At 46.7% G+C, this 15,636-nt stretch overlaps 1 protein-coding gene across 1 annotated transcript in view; it reads right to left on the minus strand.

The window, feature by feature from the left end:
• Positions 1–15,636, minus strand: part of LOC126502194 (sodium/glucose cotransporter 1-like) — a 35,540-nt gene that overhangs the window by 17,779 nt on the left and 2,125 nt on the right. Inside the window, exons 2-10 of the mRNA XM_050143045.1 lie at positions 15,062–15,166; positions 14,469–14,528; positions 12,261–12,365; positions 10,747–10,852; positions 9,580–9,660; positions 7,565–7,785; positions 6,606–6,741; positions 4,319–4,426; positions 2,794–2,944 (exon numbers count right to left, since the gene is read on the minus strand). Coding sequence (XP_049999002.1) covers positions 2,794–2,944; positions 4,319–4,426; positions 6,606–6,741; positions 7,565–7,785; positions 9,580–9,660; positions 10,747–10,852; positions 12,261–12,365; positions 14,469–14,528; positions 15,062–15,166 — 1,073 coding nt within the window. The remainder of the gene's footprint in view (positions 1–2,793; positions 2,945–4,318; positions 4,427–6,605; positions 6,742–7,564; positions 7,786–9,579; positions 9,661–10,746; positions 10,853–12,260; positions 12,366–14,468; positions 14,529–15,061; positions 15,167–15,636) is intronic.

The raw sequence follows: 15,636 nt of genomic DNA on the forward strand, positions 1-15,636 counted from the left end.
AATAAAACAGGACTGTCATATCCTGCCAAGACAGGGTAAGATAGTTTTGAAAAGTTGCTTGCCTTTGAAAATGGTATGTCAGTTATGTTAGGCCTTAGCCAAAGTTGGTTGCTTCAACGCTGCAAACATGACTTTGGGTGATTGCCCAGGTAGCTAGTTGTCTCTGTGATTTGTTGCATGTTTTGGAAGTTGTTTTACTGAACTTCCTAATTACCCAGGTAACATTATTTCCCTTCTCAGATCTTTGATGGGGTTGAAGACTATATAAATGTAGTTACTTTTTTCTCACGACTTGGCCAAGTTATTTATTATGCAAGACTTAAGCTAGTTAGAATAGGATATTTGTACTTACTGTATATAATTTCATAGTAGGTTTAGAACTCTCTTACTTAAACAAAAGGGGGAGGTGTTGCGGGAGGTCCTTCCGCCCCTCCAACCAATAGCTGCTGTGATACCAGCCCATTGGGGCGTGGCCTCTCTCCCTTTAAAAAAGCGGCTATTTCCTCTGCTCGCTCTCTTCACTTCCTGCTCTGCCGGAGACTAGATTCCCTTCCTGGTTATGCAGATGGCTGTTGTCTGAGACGGTGATCTGTAAGTTTTCCCCTTTAAATAAATAACACCCTATTAATCATAACTCCAAACTGATGTGGCCTTGTTCGTGACTTACGCCTTCACATCCTGGGTCAGAGGAGCTTCATTGCGTCCATCTACCCGGGAGAGCGAAGCATGCCTCTCTGTCTGAGGCATCTGGCTCTGAGAGGAGCTGCATTACTTCTGACCTCACTTCCTCTTCCTCCCAGCATTCTCTTCTGTTTACTCCACCCATCTATGTTCTAACCAATAAAATGGGCCAAGCCAGTTTCTTTATTAGCCAATGACCTTCCTCCATCAATTATGTATACAATATTTTGTCTGTGTGTATGCCTGCTGGCCAGAAGAGGGCACCAGACCTCATTACAGATGGTTGTTAGCCACCATGTAGTTGCTGGGAATTGAACTCAGGACCTTTGGAAGAGTAGGCAATGCTCTTAACCTCTGAGCCATCTCTCCAGCCCTGTCTATACATTCTTGAACTACTCTCTTATTGCTTAGTTTAGGACTAAATGCATTATTGATATACTCTGGCCCAAATTTTACTTTTATGTATCTCTAATATCTCTAGCTAGAACCTTAGAACACTTGAGCTTCGCATAGCCTCCTCTCATTTTTTTCATATTTTATCTAGCAAGATAAAACTGAAATCTTGGGCTGGAAAGAGGGTTCCACGAGTAAAGAACATGCCACACGAGTGTGGAGGCTGGAGTCTAGATTCCCAGAACCCACATAAAAAACTACATGGGCTTAGCAACACACCTGTAATCCCAGTGTGGAGGAGGAGGAAATGGGAAATTCCTGGATCAAACTGACTAGCCAGGCTAGCCAAAGGGGTGAGCTCTGCATTTCCTGCTAGTTCATGCTTCAGTGTGCATGGTAAGAGAGACTGAGGACTAACCGCATCAGCCTCACATACATGTGAACAAACACATGCGCGCACTATTCACACAGACACATGCAAAAACACCTCATTTTTGACAAAGCCAAAAATACACAATGTAGGAAAGACAACGTCTCCAATAAATGGTTCTCGTCAAACTAGATGCTAGATACAAAGAGATCCATATTTATCGCCCTGCCCAAAGTTCAACTCCAAAAGCATCGAGGACCTAAACGTGAGAGCAGACACCTGAACCTGATAGAACTGAAGGTGAGAAGCAGACTTTAATTCACCAACCCGCAGCTGGACAATATGGAGAGAGCGCGAGAGTTTGGAGCACTCAGTCTTGGATGGGATACCTACACCAAGCCCTGCCCTCGGGCTCAGGGATGTATGTGGAAGAGGAGGCAGAGAGAGTGTAAGAGCCAGAGAGGATGGCCTCCAAGGAAACAGTGTCCTCCAGACACAACAGCACAGGTGAACATACAAGCTCCCAGAGACTGTAGCAATACACACAGGGTCTACACAGTTCCATCCAGATGGGGTTCCAGCACGAAGAGGCCAAGGTAGACACTGGTTTCCACCCCTAACCGAGAAGCTATCTGCACCTGACACCAGGTTTCTCCAATGGAGTCTCCCCGGGTCTATTCACTATATTTAGAGTCAGCCCAGGCCCAGCAGCAGATGGTCAACACAAAAGGGACTCAGCTGTGCTTTTTAGACTTTTTGTCTCATTTTGCTTTATTTGGGCATTTTTTTGTCTTATTTTTCTTTTGCCTGTATATATTTGTTTCCTTTATGTGTCTTTTTTATTTGTTTGTTTGTTGTATGTTTGTGTTTCTTGGTGGGTTTTTTTTGGTTTTGGTTTGATTGGGTTGGGTTTGTGTGTTTTTTGAAGAGAGAGAGAAAGGGTGGTAGGAGACGAGGAGGATCTGGGAGGAGTTGGAGGAGGAGAGTGTGATTAGAATATATTGAATGAAAAACTTTTTTCCATTAAAAAGAAAGAAAAGTGAAAGTTGCCTTGAATGGGTTTCATGAGGATTAAGTGAGATCATGGGTCAGCTTATATAAATATCCCTTGATGGAATATTTAGGAGAGGTACATTAGACTTTGCTCATTTTTATTATCATTATGAGTATTACTTTCCCTTCTTACACGTAAAAACAGCATTCTTTGTGATAATCAAATTACATCATCATCGCAAAGCTGCATAAAAATAACCCCCCCCCCAGCCAAAAAAGGATGATTCTAGGTCAAGCATTCAGCCTGTGTCAGGCAGTCTTTGGCATCACTGACTAATGGGACGGGCACACTGCACCTTCCGGCTATCATGAGCTCCTTCTCAGTGGCCAGGGGCCGGATCCACGTGTAAATGTTCAGGGTGAAGAGGGCACTGGAGCTGTTGAAGACGGAGCTCAGGGAGGACATGATGGAGGCGCACAATGTGGACAGCATAAAGCCTTTTAGGCCTAGAAGAGAGAAAAAAAAAAAAAAACACTTCCTGGACTGCCAGCTCTCTGCCCAGGCCAGAGAAGGCCTTGACCTCCTAAAGGAACGTTTTCAAACACCTCTAAAGCGTGCGGCTTTTACCCGGTGTGGGATTCCATCTACAACATCATGCGACATCCATCCCTGGTTTGTGACGGGACTGTCATTCCCTGCTGAGTGCTTACAGAATCCGGGAGCCGCTCTCTCTAGGAGTGCTGGTCTGTGTCCGCCTGTATCATCCTTACTACAGCCCTGTCTGATGGATGCCATGGCTTGTGCCCCAGCTTGGAGAAGTCCTTGCTGTACAAGAAATTGAACTCTTCATCAGTGAAGTGGGCATACAGTACTTACCATGAGATTGGTAAGGTACAGACAACGTAAGCAGATGAGTTCACGCATGGTCCAAAGAGAGGAGGCATTCGCCCAACACTGTAGAAATGTAACAACTTGGTACCACTGCCGGGGTGGCTGCCTGGTGAGCGGGATGGCTCCCTTTGAAAATGTCTTTGTGCTATCGGGAGATAGCACAGTATCTAAAGACATCGGAAGATAACCAGGACCTCACCTGGAAGCCCCCCATGGCAGTACCCCAACTGACTTCAGTAGGCCCCTCAGGGCTGGAAGACACAGACCGGGATCTAGAATTTTCTCTCCTTCAATCATTGCTCCCAGTTTAAGTCCCAGTTGCTCTAGCCCAGGGCATTTCCCAAGACTCGGCTCAGAGTCAGACAGCTCCCCTCCTAGACTGTAGCACACTCAGTATTTGCCTCAGTCTGGTTGGAAGCTTATGGAAATGCTGCTCTCCAGAGCCAAGGCAGATGTGCTCTTTTCTTTAATATACATATTATATATTATATATGTATACATATATATATTTAATTGGTCATTTTACTGGAATCTGGAAAAGAAGGCAAGGTAAATGCAAAGGCTCACTGCCCTCTAATAGCGAGCATTACCTGACTGCTAGGTAACTTCCTGGCTTTTTAACTTACCCCACTGTGTGATAAGCGATTTGAGGACAGCGCTGCTCTTGCTGGTTGTGGACTCTAGGGCCTACAAAGGCACCTTACCCTGTCTGGAACTGGCTTTCTGAATAATGAGCAGGGGGCATAAATAACACAATCATGTGTGCAGGTCGTGCCTCCACGGCGCACGTCCAGCGTGGGAGGGGAAGAGAGGGCAAGGCCTATGCTCCTACCTGAGAGAACAAAGCTTGCTCCGGTGCCAAGCACTCCCAACACACAGATGGCCTCTGCATGCAGAATGACGGGCGGGCTGGGAAGAAGCCAGTCTCACTCCTACCTGTCACTCCAATGGGAGCCCTGTGGCTCTTGGTGGAAAGGACCACTCCTTACCAGAAGGCATCACGCCTATCACCAGCACTGGATAAGCCAGGGCACTACAGCTGCTCCGTCCGCCACAGTACTTCTGACACTCTGAAGGGACAGCGCAGGCCACTTGATCTGCAGCGAGAAGGAACAGTCACACACCAGCACTGTGGTTCTAGAGTGCTCAAACTTGTGCCTGGCGGAAGGGAAGCAGATTAAGAGCTACATGTGTCAAGGCAAATGTTGGATTCCTAGTCTATTGGAGATTTATCCAATTCATTATCTTTCTGCATTGTAACAAAGAGCTGGGATCCTAGAAGTCAAACGACTTGATTCTCCTACCAACCCAAGGGCAAGTCATGGAACCTCTACAAGGCAGTTAAAGAATCCAATAAAGAAATCTTTGGACTGCCGGGCGGTGGTGGCGCACATCTTTAATCCCAGCACTCAGGAGGCAGAGGCAGGCGGATCTCCGTGAGTTTGAGACCAGCCTGGTCTACAAGAGCTAGTTCCAGGACAGGCTCCAAAAGTCACAGAGAAACCCTGTCTCGAAAAAATAAAAGAAAGAAAGAAAGAAAGAAAGAAAGAAAGAAAGAAAAGAAGAGAAAAGAAAAGAAAAAGAAAAAAGAAATGTGTATTAAAGCTTGGGAAAACGGGCACAGAAAGAGAAGCCTTTCTTGGGGCAGACTGAAGGGTGGGGTAGAGAGAGAGGTGGCCACTGCTCATGCTACATAGCACTAAAAATTGTTCTCCATTCCTTTGGCCTTGTCCAAAGTACTTAGCAGTATACAGTCATAAAGGCCACCCACTCTACCTGGGCTGCTAGTTTTTTGTGAACTTAATACAAGCTAGTGTCATCTGGGAAGAGAGAGCCTCAATTAAGAAAATGTCCCCATCAGATTGGTCCATAGGCCATCTAAGACATCATTTTTACTGTTTTTTTTTAATTGAGCTTTACATTTTTCTCTGTTCCCCTCCCTGCCTCTCCCCTCCCCATTCAACCCTCCCCAACATTTTTTTCTTAATGACTGATGGGGGAAGACTTAGCCCACTATGGGTGGTGCCATCCCGGGGATGGAGGCAGGGGGTTCTAGGTTGTATAAGAAAGCAGGCTGAGAAAGCCATGAGGAGCAAGTCAGTAAGCAGCAGCCCTCCACGACCTCTGCTTCAGATCCTGCCTCTATATTCCTGTCCTGAGTCCCTGCCCTGATGTCCTTCAGTGATAGACAGTTTTCTGAAAGCATAAGATATATAAACCCTTCCCTCCTTCAAGTTGCCTTTAGTCGTGGTGGTTAATCACAGCAATAGAAACTTAACCAGGACACTATTCTTGTTGCTGTACATACCAGACTCAAAACTGTTCCCTTACCTAACGAATAAGCAGACCCTTTGCCTAAGAGACAGGTCAAGCTAGCCAAACTCCGTCGATACAGGGGTGAAATACATTATGGAATTCTGATCACTCGTTAGGGGAAGCGGGAGATTTGTTAATGCTTTCAGTAGAAAGAATGAGGGCCTTTCTCCAAGTCTTTCTCTCCACATCCGCCTCTTCCAAATTGTCTCAGGAGTTCAGTGAGTGCTGTGGACGTGCGGTCTAGGGCTGTGAGAAACCACATCAAAGAGATCCACACAGCATAAGGTCAGTGAAGTGACAGCAAATCCTCCGAGCTCCTGAAGACTGGGCCCCAAAGCTGTGGCTGGACCTCTGGCGGGGAGGAATGCAGTGATATTCTGTTCACGTTTTCACAGATAAAGCTTGCCTGAAGATCAGAGTACAGAGCCAAACCACTAGAGCCAGGAAGTGGGGCTGCACTCCTTTAATCCCAGCAGTCGGGAGGCAAAGATAGGAGGGATGTGGCTGGACGAAGAGATGAATGCAAGGCAGGAGGATGCGTTCCTGTCTCATTGCAGGCTGACGTTTGGTGGAGACAGATGGAGTCTGGAGATGCAGTTTGAGGACAGGGTCGCCCCTTTCGTCTGAGCATGGGTAGAGGTAAAAGGACTCGCTAGTGGCTGACCTCTCTGCTTCTCGGATCTTCAGCACTAACCCCCATATCTGACTCTGAGTTTTTACTATTAAGACCAAAATTCGTGCTACAGAGGAGCATCGCTGTCTTAGGGAGAATCCTTTCACCTGTTCTTCCCTCTCTTATCGCCTGGGGTTTCTGTATTGTTGTACATCTCAGGAGTTTCTCCTCAAATACATTCTAAAGAGACACGTGAGGCAATTCCAGTAACTAGTGTACTGTGGGGGACCCAATACTTCAGATATCCTCCAGATCTCTAGGAGAGCATGTCAGGATCAAGAATTTACCTGGGAACAAGATGCGGCTGGCCATTCCTGGCATCACCATGAGGAACATGGGCAGCAGCTTCAGGAACCCACACAAGAGGCAGCCACCTTGCATATCAAGCCTGCTCTTTCCTGCCAGGAACCTCTGGACAGAAACCTGCCAGGGGAAGACGAGTGGGTGGAGTCAGGACTGTATGAGGGCCAGGCTGCCTCAGCACAGGTAAGACGCTGTCTAAAGGATGTGTTCTCTGGTGGGTTTGCTGAGATGGTCACTCTGCATCCATATGTCTTTGGGCCATCCATGGCTAGAGAGGAGCTGGGTGGCATTCAGGCACACACGGTGCTGGAAAAGTAACTGAGAGTTCTACATCTGTATCCAAAGGCAGCAGGAAGAAAAAGATATTGGACATGGTTTCAACTTTTTAAATCTCAAAGCCCATCCACAGTGACACACTTCCTCCAATAAGGCCACACCTCCTGATCCTTCTCAAGTAGTGCCACCCTGGGTAACTAAGCATTCAAATATATGAGTCTATGAGGGCCGTACTTATTCAAACCACCACAGGTACCCAATCCCAACTGATACATCTGCAATGCAACTCCTGCACCCAAGGATCAGGGAACACTGGAGAGAAGAGAGGACAGAAATATTGTAAAGACCAAAGGATTAGCACATCTGCTTTGAGATAGTGTCTCCTATGCAGGGCAAGAAAGCTACACCCACAAAAGTTCCAATAATATAGTTAAGCTTAACCTGCAGAATAATACCCCCAGATTACATGCCGTGTAGATGGGAGAAATTTCACAAGGTCCCGCCCCTAGATGAAAGACTATAAGCAATCAGTGGCTATTGAGAGAAAGCGAATTATTCTTCTTCAGTCCCAGGTCCCCTAATAGGTTATCTAATCCCAAGTGGTCAACCCAAAATATACACACACGTGAGCAACATTGGGATTAGTATTGATCTTACATTTAATTACCTGATCAGCACACCCATAGAACAAAGAGACCGCAGTGGCACCTAAGATGAGTCCAGGCCAGGGGATGTCTCCAGAGCCAAAACTTCGGAAGATATGGAAAGCGTCCCGACGAGGCATATAGCACTGTGGCTTGGCTGTCCAGTTTCCCTGCTGTGTCTTACTCGGGATGGCGTGGAGGTACTTTTTCACCAGCCCCTGATATCCTCCCACTTCACGAAAGGCTTTAAAAAAAAACCTGATATTTATCAGTTCTTTGAAGAGTACAGTAAACAACACAACTAAAGAACCAAGACTGGAAATAAGGCCCAGTGTGACCTACTGGCTCTCACTATAAAATACCCCGGAGTGACACACGGGCAGTGTGGGAGCCCACACAAGTGGATCCGTCCCATTTTGACTAAAGGTCAGAGACTCTGAGCCTATTCTTTCTCCTTCAAGGTTACTGACAGGAGATTTGACTTAGGACGTGGCTACTAACAGGACTTGTTGACCTAGGGTGTGGTTACTTAGTGTTTGGGTATTAAGTGACCCAGAAAAGTAGATCCTTTGCACCTTAACTAAAAGTCAGAGAGTTTGAGCCCATTCTTGCTCCTCCAAAGTTATTGACAGGAGATTTGATTTAAGATGTGGCTACTAACAGGACTTGTTGACCTAGGGTGTGGTTACTTGGTGTTTGGGGTATTAGGATTGGTAGCCTCATTTTTTTCAGATAAGCTCTGTTTGCTGGTTGCAAGCAGGGCCCAGGCATTCCCACTCCTCTTTCGAGAAGTCCACAGTATTACACTGATGAGACTTCTCATTATTCGCGTGTCCTCTGTGCATGGCAGCGGGAATCCGCCAGGCTTTCCTGCCTGTGCATGACCAGCAGACCTGGTCCCGCCACTTTCCCAGGTGGGGAGGGCTGAGCTACACAGCCCTGCTCTCAGCTCTCTTGACCCTGAGTGGGTGGACAAGCAACCGGACTGAAGTGGGTAGTGGGCCATGGGTTAGGCCCAGTCGTTTGGGTGCCATTATCTATCCAGACCCATAAAAATAAGAATCAACTGGAGCTTTTGGTAGCTGCATTTTTTTTCAGATAGGCTGTTTGCTGGCTGCAAAGACATTCCTACTCATAATTAGTTTTGCAGTAGACACTTACTTCTCCAGGCTGCACCTTCTGTAAAGGCTGCTTTGGGTGACGGGGCATATCTGGTTTGTTGGTGACATAGTCATTGAGATTTATGCTACAACCTGGACGGCTGTGTAGCGCTGATGGAGGGTGTAGACACTCCCTGCTTGGAACTGACCTTCTGCTGACCTTGTCAGACAGGTCTGAGCGGGCAAACTAAAGGGACTTCCAAATGGAGAGCAGAGACAACACAGGGGCTGGGGAGGAGCACACTGGACCCTAGGATTGGAAACTTTCACCAGCATTTTATCACAAGCTCCTCTGGTGGGCAGTGAATGGTTGGTTGGTTGGTTGGTTGGTTGGTTGATTGCAAGCATCACCTCAGCTCCCTAACACCCCTTTATACAAAAAGTCTGGACTGTTTGCCCCCAGCCTCCTGGCATAAGCTCCCTCCTCTGGAAGTTGCCTCTGTCCAAACTCCACCTCTGAGAAAGCCTGCCAAACAGTGACCCCTCCCCAAGGAGGGTCAAAGAAGCCCACCAAATGGTAACCCCTCCCCAGAGAAGGTGGAGACCACCCCCACAGGCTATTTAAACTGTCCCCCAGAGAATAAACACGTGGTCTCCAGATTTCGTGTGGTCTCCCCTTCTCTCTCTCTTCCCCTCCCCATGTTTTCCTGGGGCCACTCAGGAGCACTCCATTAAACATGGGCATCTTTTAATTAGGTTTAATTCGGTCTGATTGGGATTATCTGCGTTGATGGAGAGGTTTGGCGTCTTTAGAAAATACAGTGAGGTTGCCTTTAGAACTTACAGCATGACCTTCTTGACTTCTGTAAGATGAAGCAGCTGATGTCCCCATGTAACCCTAGGTTCAAAGATACCACTTCTGTGGCCCACTTACTTACCATAAATCGTTAACAAGACTGAGCCCAGAAGCATAATACCAGCTTGTAAGGTCTCAACATAAGCCACAGTTGCCAGGCCACCTGAAGAGGAAGAAGAAAGGAAAGGAAAGCAACATGGATTTCTTACATGAGGTTGCTCACAGCAACCTCTCTGTATGCCCTCTTCCTCCCATCACCAGCCCTGTATGTCCTCCTCCTCCCCCCATCACCAGCCCTGTATGCCCTCCCCCCTCCCCACAGTCACCAGCTCTGTATGCCCACCCCCCCCCCTCCCCACAGTCACCAGCTCTGTATGCCCTCCCCCCCCCCTCCCCACAGTCACCAGCTCTGTATGCCCTCCCCCTCCCCACAGTCACCAGCTCTGTATGCCCTCCCCCTCCCCACAGTCACCAGCTCTGTATGCCCTCCCCCTCCCCACAGTCACCAGCTCTGTATGCCCTCCCCCTCCCCCCAGTCACCCATGCCTGCACTGGTCTCAATTTTTCTTTGCTCTCCATGCTTTTCAGGACAGATTAATATGTGACCATTTTCCTAGTCAAACGTGAACACCTTTCACCCCAGAAACTCAGCTGGAAGCCACCATGAGTATCGCCCGTGTTCTCTAACAGCTAGATGGCACCTTCCCTACGTCCTCGCCCAGTTTTAACAACAAAACTGTCTCCAAGTACTGCCTAGTATCGCCAGGAAGAAGAACCCAGGATTCCTCATCTCCATCAGCCACTTCCTGTTCCTGACTACTTTCTGTCCCTCTGGTTATCTCCACTTGACCTCTGGCCAGCCACACTGACTACCAGGACATGAGTGGCGAGAGCTCCTACCCTAGGCAGAGGCTGAATACATGAGAACTGGCTTTCTAAAAGATCCCACCTGGCTTGGCCAGGAGCCTCCTAAGGGCCCTCCCTCCCTTTCCCCTCCCCACTTTGTGTGTTCCCATTCTGTTACCTGGCAAGCCACAGTGTCACGCCCCATTTCACCATAAACATGATCGCTGCTGACTTATCAATCACTCTTTACAGAGATTATCCCAACCCAATATGATCCCTAGTGGTACCTCTGCCTCGGTCATACTTCCTGAGATCTAAAGACTTTGGGAGACTTTAGTAGCTCCTCAGACTCTACTGAGTGTTTGTGTCAGTAGAAGTCCACGTGTGGTTACAGCTCCCTCACCTGTGATGGTATAAATGCCAGTAATGGTCAGCAAAACCAGCATTGTCTGGTAAACATCTGTGTCCCAAACCATTTTCAAGAACATGGCACCAAAGCTGATCTCCATCTGAAACAGGCACAAGGTTAGCAACTGAACCTTCATTTCCAGCAGAATCAATCACCACCCCAGAAAGAAATGGGGCTTGCAAGCCACACGAAGAAAAGGCCGCTGGGCAGCATCCTACTGCCAATGGACACTGGGAGAGATCGGGCCAAATTCCGTGCCCTCTGAGTTCAAAGTTAGTACCTCCAAGGGCATGGGTTAACCCAAGTCGCCCAGTTAACACGGTCTAGCCTATTCTGCTCTGTAGCCTCAGCATGGGGTCTATGCTCAAAGGGGTTGTTTTATGTGGTTCTGCAACTAGGAAAAGACCACGGGCCTTTTTTTTCTGGAAAACCTTTGCATCGTCTTTCCAACTACTGGAGACTTTTAGTTCTATGTACTTTTAGGTCACTACCAAATTCACTTGAACCCATATCTTTAGCAAGCTGTGGGATTGGCAAACTTCTTGTACTAGACCATATGATAAATATTATAGGGTTTTTAAACTTTATTTATTTATTATGTATATAGTGTTCTGCCTGCATGTATGTCTGTCTACGGCCAGAAGAGGGTACCAGATTTCATTACAGATGGTTGTGAGCCACCATGTGGTTGCTGGGAATTTGAACTCACAACCTTTGGAAGCGCAGCCAGTGCTCTTAACCGCTGAGCTATCGCTCCAGCTCAATATTATAGGTTTTGAGGACTGTATACCGCACTGCCTCTAGTTTTTACAACCCATTAAATTAGGTATGAAAATCAATTTCAGCTCAAGAGCCATACAAAGCAGTTGCTCACTGGCCTGGCCTACTGACTAGATCTGTGGACCCCTGGCCGAGCTGACACTGACTTGAAGCTCCTGCACATCATTTACCTTGCTGACCTTTGTTTTTATTATTCTGCCCTCCCAAGTCAGGGATAAAATGAGCAGAGATTCATCCAACCATTTATTCCCCCAAATGATTTCTGGGGTCCCACCATGCTGCAGGCACTCTGTGGTCTTCGGAAGACGTAAAAACTGGAAAAGCCCAGTTTCCGTCCTCACTGAGCTTATGTTGAATAAAGACATGATGTGTGTGGTTTTTATACTTTGTGCTAAATGCCAGCCATTTGGTTAGTGGAAACCAATTATGCAGTACCGTATGTGTAGAACACATCCTAGGCTGGGGGCGGGGGTTTGCAGTAAACACACAGAAATGACCCAGGGTCTCAGGACATTTGAATGCAAGTGAAGAAGGCACAGAATAAGCAAGTACACCAGTAGGTTGCTTTCACTCATTACAAAACAAATAATAAAGAGACAACTGGGCACATCCTTGGAATGCACCGCCACCATCCGGCTGAGATGACACTCCCTCTCTGTTGTCGTTCCTTGGAGGAGGCACTCCAAGGACAGGTCTGGTGGGCCTCTACTCCGCATGCAGGAACTCACCGAGATCCTGCTGAAGATGTAGACGACCAAGGAAAAGAAAGAGGAGAACAGCTGGATCCGAAGGCTGCCAAACCTCTTCCCCAAATATTCCGGCAATGTCACCACCTGCACAAGCACCAGAGCAGGTCACTGTCAGATAGTGAGTGTCAGAGAGATCACCGGATGCCCCTTCCTCATGGGGTGTTTATGTCACAGAGATGCTGCCAGAGGATGGAGATTCCAGGCAGGAGATGGAAGCTGACGACGCAGGCGGTTCCCAGCCACCTCTGTATGGACAGTCCAGGTTCCCAGCCACCTCTGTATGGACAGTCCAGTCAGACGACAGTGTTCCCAAGGGTCCTGTTTTCTACATCATCCTGGACAGTATGCACCATGAGCACAGGGACCAAGCCCTCAGTGCTCACAATGCCCTTTGACCCCAACAGCCCCTGGCTTGGGGAGTGAACCATTAAGAGGCTATTGCCTCGCTCTGTCCTGGCTAATGTATACGCTCTGGTCTACCTACCTACCTATGTCCATTGTGAGCTCCGACTCAGACTCCCCCTGCTTCACAGAGACCGGAAGCCCTTGTCTGAGCACCCACAGGCTTCACTCTCTTAGCCCTTGCTCAGCTCTAAGCCGTGCTCTGCCATATGTCAAGGATTCTCCCAGCAAGGTTCTAAACTTCCCAGGCTGTTTTTAAGTTGATTGTTTGGGCTTCCCTAGCAAGTGAGGACCGTTTAGGACAGTGGTTCTCAACCTTCCTAATGCTGTGACCCCTTAACATAGCTCCTCGTGTCATGATAATCCCCAACCATAAAATTATTTTCTTTGCTACTTCTTAACAGTAACTTTGCTACTGCTATGAATCATAATATAAATCTGAGTTTTTGATGGTCTTCTGTGACCCCTGCGAAAGGTCTGTTCACCAGGCATTCACCCTGGGATCACAGTCCACAGTTTGAAAAACACTGGTTTAGGTGCCTTAGACAACAGGTTAACTATTGTCTCTCAATTTTAGAGTCTACATGTTCAAGGTTTCAGCACGTCTGCCTCTTTCCCAGAGCTGTGAGGGAAGCATTTGTCCAGATCGTGCTCGTAGGCTTGTCAAAGACACTCTGTCTGCAGCTGCATTATCTAGTAATCTATAGGATTCTATAGAATGTGTCTATGGGATATGTCTATAGGATGGGTCTATATGATGGGTCTACAGAATGTGTCTATAGGATGGGTCTGTATGTCTACAGGATAGGTCTATAGGATGGGTCCATAGAATGTGTCTATAGGATATTTCTATAGGATGGGTCTATAGGATATGTCTACAGAATAGGTCTATAAGATATATCTATAGGATATGTCTACAGAATAGGTCTATAGAATATATCTACAGGATATGCCTATAGGATGGGTCTATAGGATGTGTCGATGTGATGGATCTATAGGATAAGTCTATAGGATATATCTATAGGGCAGGTCTATAGGATACGTCTACAAGATATGTCTATAGGATGGGTTTATATGATGTGTATATAGGATGGATCTATAGGATATGTCACAGCATGCACTTCTACTTGCCTCATAGCTATCCTGGTGTATGCTGGTGTATACTGCAGGTTTTTTTTAATTTTCTGCTTTATGATATTTTGACATCTTTAAAAGAAATCTTTCTAGGGGCTGGAGAGATGGCTCAGTGGTTGAGAGCACTTGTTGCTCTTACAGAGGACTTGTTGCTCTTACAGAGGCTCTTACACCAGCATGGTAGCTCATAGCCATCTGGAACTCAAGTTCCAGGGGATCCAATGCCTTCTTTTGGCCTCTTTGAGCACCAAGCACACATGTGGTATACATACATACACACATTTTAGAATAAGTATTTCAAGCTTCTCACAGAGCCCTATTTGGCTCTTGTGTGAAATTTCATCCCATGAACAAGCCCACCAGGAGGAAACAGCATTTTAGGATACTAAATCTTCTGGTCACTAACACGTATATTCTATTATTTTCTTTACACCTTGTTTTAAATAATGTTTTGAAATATTTTCTGTAAATTCCTGAGGAAGCAGATAGTTACCTGTGTCTATCCTAGAAAAAATGGTGTATTTTCAGTATCTGCAGATTTGGGGAATCGGTGCCAGGATCAAAAGGCTGACAGGATGCTTTTACTACACATGCAATATCTATTTTTTAAAAAAATCACAAACTATAGAATAACTGATGATGGGCACTTACCTCAGCCTTGTTATAGATGGGAACAAATATCCAACCAAGAATATAGAACATACATATAGTCTGAAACCAAGAAAAAGCAGAAGAGTTAGGGCAGGGGCCCATGGGAGTCAAGCTCTTCAAAGAGATGCAGGTTCAATTAATGTCTGCAAATGTTAGTGGACACATATACGCACACGCGTGTGCACACACACATTTAAACGCTAATGAATTAATGTCTGCAGATGTTAGTGGACACATATACGCACACGTAGGCACGCGCGCACACACACACACATTTAAGCGCTAGTGAATTAATGCCTGCAGATGTCAGTAGACACACACACACATTCAAACGCTAGTGCGATCTTCCCTCCCACCCAACAGCTCTTTGTTCGCTGTCTTCCCTATGGTCCACAGCATATATGCATTCTGTCTCCTGACTTACTAAGGAGAAAAACAGCAGAGACCTTTTGTAAAACCGAAGGCCTGACTCCCTTTGTCTGTACTTTCCACGCATCCCTAACAGTCACTCGAGGTTAAACGCAAGCTTTCGTGTTTATGAGCCTTCTCTGGACAACAATCAAGTGGTCAGTAGCTCAAAAGACATTACTTACATTCCACTCAAGGGCTCCAACTGCAATTCCGGAAGTTGCACCTATCCCAGCCAGGCCCATATAGTGGCCACTGCTGATATTTGCAGAAAAAGTGGAAATGCCCATCTGAAAATCAGAAGATGAGACTGTCAGAGCCCTTGTCACACATAACAAGAATTCCTGTTGATGGACTGAGAGAGGGGCCCAGCCATAGAACACTCACATAGTGTCTTAGTTGGGGTTTCTATTACTGCGACCAAACACCATGAGAGAGTAATGGAGCAGGACACTCGAGGTCCTTCTCTGGCCTACATTCATGCACAGGCACTTAGACACCTGCACACACTTATGCACATACAATTAGATTTTCTAAGGGGCAGCCGACTTCCATTCTGCACCTTGATGTGACAGATGTGAAAATACTTAGCCATTAAATAAATCACCTACTAAATGAAATTGGTTTATCACACCAATTGTTACCCCAGCACTCAGGAGAATAAAGCAGAAAGATCAGGAGTTCAAGGTCAGCCTGGGCTACAAGAAGAAGAAAAAGACGAGGGGGGGAGGAAGGAGAAGAAGAAGAAGAAGAAGAGGAA

The sequence above is a fragment of the Alexandromys fortis genome, unplaced genomic scaffold (genome assembly GCF_014885135.2).
Source record: "Alexandromys fortis isolate MF-2015 unplaced genomic scaffold, M_Fortis_MF-2015_v1.1 scaffold_9, whole genome shotgun sequence".
Classification (NCBI taxonomy): domain Eukaryota; kingdom Metazoa; phylum Chordata; class Mammalia; order Rodentia; family Cricetidae; genus Alexandromys; species Alexandromys fortis.